The sequence below is a fragment of the Limulus polyphemus genome, unplaced genomic scaffold (assembly GCF_000517525.1).
Source record: "Limulus polyphemus unplaced genomic scaffold, Limulus_polyphemus-2.1.2 Scaffold114, whole genome shotgun sequence".
Classification (NCBI taxonomy): domain Eukaryota; kingdom Metazoa; phylum Arthropoda; class Merostomata; order Xiphosura; family Limulidae; genus Limulus; species Limulus polyphemus.
This window is the reverse complement of record NW_013665724.1, coordinates 468,194-475,745: the sequence shown is the minus strand read 5'-3', so window position 1 is coordinate 475,745 and position 7,552 is coordinate 468,194. Positions and strand designations below refer to the sequence as shown.

Genomic DNA, 7,552 nt, shown 5'->3' with positions numbered 1-7,552 from the left:
TTTGTTAACAAAAACACAAACAAACTGAAGAAAAGAGAAGAACATTGATGTCAAACGAATATGCATCCTCATTCATCCTGACTTTTTGTGAGTGAAATCTACTTCTTTTAGTCTCAAAACTACGTGTTATGGTCTTTCTTTTATGTATTACGTTATGACGTTTCGTGAAAAATTTGTATACGTGATGGAGAAAAATGGATATCATTTTCGGATTCAGCGTACAGGAATTACTATAGATCATGTAAAAATATCAAGTCAATAAAACCATCGCAGGCCTATGTAATCTGTTAGTATTCCGTTTTCAGCTGTTTTGAGTGACTCCAGAAAACGACACAAAGGTATGTAAAAAAATTACTGTCAGGGCGAAATTAATGAACTGAAAAATAACATAATCTATGAATATTACCCATTTTGTGTCACCCTTTAAATTTATATCCATACAAATGAGAGCTAAAATATACATAGAAAAATATTTTATTTGCCTAAAAAATATTACATTTTTACACAGATTTTGTTTGAGAATTTGGTAGCACAATTCTAAATATTTATAATATCTGGTGAGCTCAGATATGTTGCTTAATAAAACAGAAATACATTACAATTAAAGTAGCTGATTCTATATGCATAGTTTACTCCCCACATTAGATGACCAACTTGAAAGATTGTCAACTGTGGGTAAAGACTGGAAAAGATGACACACCTTATCCATTGATTGGTATGTATGCAGCTGCTTGTCCGAAATCTTATTAATATAGTGTTTAGAAGTTGGAATGGTATTTAATTAAAATTTGTCCGTTTCTAAATTAAGTTGATATGTCGAATGAATGATGAAATTATATAATTACATTAACCCCTTCGTTTGCGGCTTGTGTAAATCTGTCTACATGTAAAAAAAATTCGCGAATTTTTGCGTCGGACCACTCAAAATGTTGCTTGCAAAATGCTTGCATCATATAATGTCAACCGCAGTCGCCTACGCTAACATCATATGATGTCAACCGCAGTTGAAGGTTAAACTAAAGATGATCGGCTTGATTACCGTGAAGCAGAACCGTAGAATTGACGATAAAAAAAAACGTTTAGCAAGTATAATTGTTTATTTAGCGAGTAAAGTTTAATTATAACTTCCTAATGCTGCACTTTTAGTAGATTTGTCATTGTTACTAGCCAAAGATTTGCGAGTTTGAAATGAAAAAAATTCGATTTTCCGTTTGTTACGAAAGTTGTTACGGTGTTTAAATTGCAAAGAGTATTTTTATTTATTTTCGCGCAAAGCGACACGAGGATTAACAGCGCTAGCCGTCCCTAATTTTAAAGTGATAGAGAATATAGAAGGAAGCTAGTCATTACCACCCGTCGCCAGTTCTTGGGCAATTCTTATCATACCAAATAGTGTAATTTAACTGCCATTCTTATAACACATCCACGGTCCTAAAATGCTGAGCGCGATTTGTTTTTTGCGAGAACGGGACGCGAACCACGGAACCTCAACTTCATGGTCAGGCACGCCAACTACTGAGCGGCGTTCAGCTCAACAGCTGGTTAGATAGATTATATTTTAACTGGCCCAAATTTATAATAATAAATATGTTCAACACATAGTATCATTGTATAAAGGCGAGTACATGAGTCAAAATCCCACATTTCTCAAAGTAAAAAGTATAGAAGTACAGAGACTTATGTTAGTTTGTAAAGCTCTAAAATAAGCAATAATTATTGTGTACCATTGTTGGAAACTGGAACGGTATATCCTTTATTATTGTTATATTCAAACAATAAATATATTTATTTATTTTACTATTAACATATTATTGATCATTATACTTTGGTTCATGAGTTGAACCCCCTGTCCTTCCTATATCCTCCCCTGCTGTAAACGCGTTTTCTTCAACTCCTGTCTTAGGCTACTAATACATAAGACATAATTTGGAATTTTCTGTGCGGGGAAAAAAAAATATATTTGTGGCATACAGCATGTAAAAATGTGATTATCACACAATTCTGAAATCTTACTTCTATCTTGTAACATATTGCAATATCTAAAAATAGATCATGGCTGAATATTTGGGTACAATTTTTAAAAAAAATTAGTAATTTTTGTTTTAGACTTACTTTATTCGTAGACTCACAAATTTTCTTGTCTTCAAGTTTATAATAAGTTAAGTTAATTTTTATCCTAACCACGGTTTTTATTTAATCTTAACGATACAGGGTCAAATATGTCATTTGTCATAATATTTCACTGTAAAATCTCATTTAGGACATGAATACCCATTCTCCATTGAAATGAACTTTCTGAGGAACTTGCTTCAGTGTTCGTCTTTGAATCCTCACAATTTCAACAATGTTAGCTCTGACAAAAAAAGTGTGTTCATTTTTAGACGGTTATCAACTCAGAAAGTCGCAGCTTTAACAGGTGAGAGACCAAACTTCGTGTTTACCATGTGTCTAAACATTGACCCGTCTGTAAAAAATGAACTGGTTTGTATCATATTATTTGGATTTTGTAAGACAGTTTAAAAATAGTTTGAAATATGTTGTTGACATTGGTAAGATGGCGGAACTCTGAAGAATCTAATATAGATTGTAGTATATGTTTTGGGTAATAACCATCGTATTGTTACCCTGTTAATGGTTACAATTCTGAATAGACTTCACTTGATCTTCGACAACCAATTTTGTTGGGACATGCATTCCGTGCTTTAATATGTTTAGAATAAATTATTTTAATCTAATCTTGTCATCTACACTTTTGAAAAACAGTATGGCAGGGTTTCCCAAAGTATAGAAGTGCGCGAGCGATTAGGGTAGAGTCAATAGTGCAGTAATGCAAGATTAAGAGTTTTTAACATATTTTATTCTATGAATGAAAATAATAAGTGATCACTACAACAACACATGTAGCATTGTAATGTGTATCCGTGTATTACATTTTGTCACTTAACTCACTCCTTCACTTACTTAAAAAATAAAAGGGGCGCGCAAGAAACCATATTTATTAAAGGGTGGATGTGGATAACAAATGTCTGGGAAATACTGTTGTTTGTTTTTGAATTTCGCGCAAAGCTACACGAGGGTCATAAGCGCCATCCGTCCCTAACTTAGCAGTGTAAGACTAGAGGGAAGGCAGCTAGTCATCACCACCCACCGCCAACTCTTGAAACGCTGTAATATGGAAAACATTCTGTCAGTATTTAGTTAAGTTAGCTTCAAGAAGTTATAGTTTTTACAACCTAGCTTCTAATTGTCACATTATTATGGAGCTGCTAATCTTCTCTATTATTTTGTTGTGCAAATTAAAACAAAGTGATTTTATAAACACTTAACTTTACAAAGTTTGTAAAACGTATGTGTACCAGGTCAAATAAATCAGTATATATCAGTGCAAGTTCCATTTACGTTATTTTTGGCAGTATTATTTTCATTGTAGGAATGTTAATTGATACAAATTAATATCTTAGTACATTTAATTGTGGTTCATCATTTGAAACGTGTTATTTTTTATTCATGTAGACGTTTCTAAAAAGAGGAAAAGGCAAAGAAAGCCTACCATCATTGGCTGGGCCTTCAAAAAACAGACAAGCAAACAAGATAGTCAATATGGTGGGAATAATTTTTCCTCATCTTGCTCAATTTTCGGTAAACCGCTTTCAAAACTGTGTGCTGACGGAAACCTACCGAAAGCATTAGTGGTAAGTTTCGAAACTGAAGCTATAAACAATCCTGTCTTAAAATAAAAATAGTACTTTTGCAGAAGGCAGAAAAAATGTGTTTTTAATTTATTATAATTGTATTTTTGAGCAAAACAAACGAAATAGGTAGAAGACTAGAAGTTTAGAAAAGAGGAATTTAATTCTTTGAAGATACATTCTTAATATTATATTTGTGTCATTGCCAATCAATTGAATGAGTTGAACATTGCATTTTGATAGAATTTATTTTATGGTCGTAATGTAGTGTTCTCTGACTTAACATTTACTTTATTTTTTGTCTCATAGGCCATTTTAGCCCAGATTTTTCATCGAGGACCTTATATTGTTGGAATATTTCGCCAATCAGCAAATGCTCGATCTTGTCGAGAGTTGAGAGAAAAACTGGAACTTAACACGGATTTGGAAATGAAGGACTTTTCTGTCATTGTTCTGGCAGCTGTATTTAGAGTAAATAATATTTGTGCATGCTTATATTAAGTGATAACTGAGTGTAGAACAATACATATATTTGTATTAACCCTGAAATTACCAATGGGTTTATTGACAGTTTTCTAAACTATTTATGCACCAAATAGCTTGTGAATTTATGACTCTGTTGGTTACAGAATTCGTAATCACTTGCAAGTCACACAAAACAAAATATGATCAATATTTCAGTTAATTCCACTCAATACTGCTGGCGTCCCCTATGTACTTTACTCAGGAAAAATGGGTCATTTCACCCAATTTTGTTTTGGGAGAGGGAGCATATCTTTACATTAAATGCTGTGACAAGCAAAACTATTGAATTATTCAATATGATTGAGTATGTGGACCCCACCGCTAGTGAACCCGATATAAACAAGTTCTTAGATTTCAGGGTTAACTAGTTATATGTGTTTAGGATAAATTAATGTGTGTGTATGTGTAACCAAAACACACGCAAGTTTTGTTTATATTAGTACTGAGCAATATCTGAACATACAATAAAGAATATATTCATGAGTACTATATTATTGACCTTGTACATCCCCAATTAAGACAATTCTACTACACTGACTACAGTTTATTTTTCTCCAGACACTAAAACTTTTCCATTTTTTCAGGAATTTCTCAGGTCACTTCCTGACTGCCTGTTGCTATCCGACAGGTACAATAAATGGCTTGAGGTAACAGGATATGAAGATGAGTGGGCAGTAAGGGAGAAAATCACAGGGTAAGTTTCCTTTATTTCCAAGTCACTAATGCAAACCATAACTAAAATTTTATATTGGTTCGTTATTTCCATCTTAACCAATCAGATATTAGTGCGTGGATAATTTCTATTTAATATTTATACAAAGCTAGAATACCTCATACTGTAATAGCAGACAAAAAAAACACAGTGGTGCCCAACTCCCCCTAAGCCTTGGAATAGTCCCCCTACTTTTAGCAGATTGAGCTCTCCAACCCAACTCCCCCTAAGCCTTGGAATAGTCCCCCTACTTTTAGCAGATTGAGCTCTCCAAGCTACAGTTTGACGTTAATGCCTTAGATTGACAGTTTAGCGAAGTCTTGGGGGCATGAAAAGTGGTGAAAGAAAATAATTCACTTTTCCTCTCAAATAAATTATGTTATTAAAATGAAAAACATTGCCCCTCACCTATTGGAACTCATGGAAGAGTTGCTTTTAGTGTCCTCATTCGTGGACACTACTGAACATACACAAATTAAGACTCAAGTTGAATCAATAGACAAGACTGTGTAGCGGCAGATCCGAAGTGTTGAAACAGTAAACTTGCTTTCCACCTCAAGTTTCGTTTGAGGACTTTGGTGGTAGTGTTTGTATGTAAGTACGGCTTTTATAAGTGATGTTATTTAAACATGGTACAAAATATTAGAATACGCACAACACTCGTTTAAAAATGTTGATGCACTTTAAACTTGTTTAAACTTTAAACTTGTTTCCAAGTGCCATACGATAGTTGCTTTTTGTTTTACCACTTAAGGTTAATTTATACTACAGAACCTGAGCATACTGCTGGCATTACTAAAACTGTTTGTTTGTTTTGAATTTCGCGCAAGGCTACACGAGGGCTATCTGCGCTAGCCGTCCCTAATTTATAGCAGTGTAAGGCTAGAGGGAAGTCATCACCACCCACCGCCAACTCTTGGGCTACTCTTTTACCAGCGAATAGTGGGCTTGACCGTCACATTATAACGCCCCCACGGCTGAAAGGGTGAGCACGTTTGGTGGGACGGGGATTCGAACCCGCGACCCTCAGATTGCGAGTCGAGCTCCCTAACCACCTGGCCATGCCGGGCCTACTAAAACTGAGTAGTAGTAGTATTACTCTCAGAAACTAATTTTGTCCCTAGTGCTCCTCAAGATGACCATAATATTCGTATGAATTACCAAAAAAACTAATATACCGCTGTTTTACAAATGACACTTTCTGGTCATAATCTAAATCTTTTCGCTATTACAGTAAATTTGCTACAAAAATAATTTAAAACAAAGTATAACAAGATCCAGAAGAAAGAGGAAACTTGTAATATAATACGATTTTCCACTATATATATAATATTCCAATGAGAAAAGTTGGTTATCTTTCATAATAATTTTTATTGAAAAGTGGTATCAAATTTATTTTACAAAATTTTTCTTCGTAATTAATTCGACTTAACACCTTTTCTGTAAGAATGTTGTTGTTGTTTTCAGGTTATTGAGACAGTTACCACCAGAAAATATCGATCTGCTGAAGCATTTTCTTTGTGTTCTATGGCAAATATCCCAGAATTCCTCAGAAAATAAGATGTCTTCTGATAACTTAGCTCGATGTATTGCCCCCAGTCTTCTGTGGCCAAAGCTCATAAACAACCAAGACTGTGCCATACTTCAGCCAGAGGTGAGATGCTCAATGTCGTAGTGACCCCAGACATGATTAACAGTCTTAGAATTTAACAGAAGAGACATGACAATTCATGAATAATGAACACAAAAGTGGTCCAGACCATCAGAATCAGAAGATACTGATAAACATATGTGTTTATATTTTATTTGTTGGAAAAGAATAGAGTCACCTACCTAATTTTTGGCCTACCAGTTCACTCTACCATGAACTAATTGGATTTATCACTGATTAGCTTTTCTCTTTGTTTTTATTCTGTATTTCAAAGAGAATCCGAAGTTTTCTTTAAAAAGTAAATGTAAGCAGGTGTTTTTATTCTTCGCATTTTATTTGTGTGTTGATAACAAAGCTACTAAGCATATCTGCCACGGCCCCTAATTTTGACCTGCCTACCACATAGAGGATAAGTAGCCGACAGCACTCACTAATTTTTCATTTTTATTGTAATCAATAACAATTAATGTATATCGATTTATTATACTATTTTCCACATATCAAATTACCAGTATCTGTGATTCTATATTTACATTGTTAGTTAAGGGTTATCCAATTACCAGTATCTGTGATTCTATATTTACATTGTTAGTTAAGGGTTATCAAATTACCAGTATCTGTGATTCAATATTTACATTGTTAGTTAAGGGCTATCAAATTATCAGTATCTGTGATTCTATATTTACATTGTTAGTTAAGGGTTATCAAATTACCAGTATCTGTGATTCTATATTTACATTGATAGTTAAGGGCTATCAAATTATCAGTATCTGTGATTCTATATTTACATTGTTAGTTAAGGGTTATCAAATTACCAGTATCTGTGATTCTATATTTACACTGTTAGTTAAGGGCTATCAAATTACCAGTATCTGTGATTCTATATTTACATTGTTAGTTAAGGGTATATCAAATTACCAGTATCTGTGATTCTATATTTACATTGTTAGTTAAGGGTATATCAAATTACCAGTA

The 7,552-nt window shown here is 33.7% G+C and overlaps 1 protein-coding gene across 3 annotated transcripts in view; it reads left to right on the top strand.

The window, feature by feature from the left end:
* The window catches only part of LOC106471659, a 92,844-nt gene that overhangs the window by 78,913 nt on the left and 6,379 nt on the right, over positions 1–7,552 (top strand). For all 3 annotated transcript variants that reach the window (XM_022401112.1, XM_022401114.1, XM_022401107.1), the window contains 6 exons: positions 646–715; positions 2,261–2,416; positions 3,514–3,692; positions 3,999–4,160; positions 4,799–4,908; positions 6,394–6,580. In XM_022401112.1, the coding sequence (XP_022256820.1) occupies positions 646–715; positions 2,261–2,416; positions 3,514–3,692; positions 3,999–4,160; positions 4,799–4,908; positions 6,394–6,580 (864 nt within the window). The remainder of the gene's footprint in view (positions 1–645; positions 716–2,260; positions 2,417–3,513; positions 3,693–3,998; positions 4,161–4,798; positions 4,909–6,393; positions 6,581–7,552) is intronic.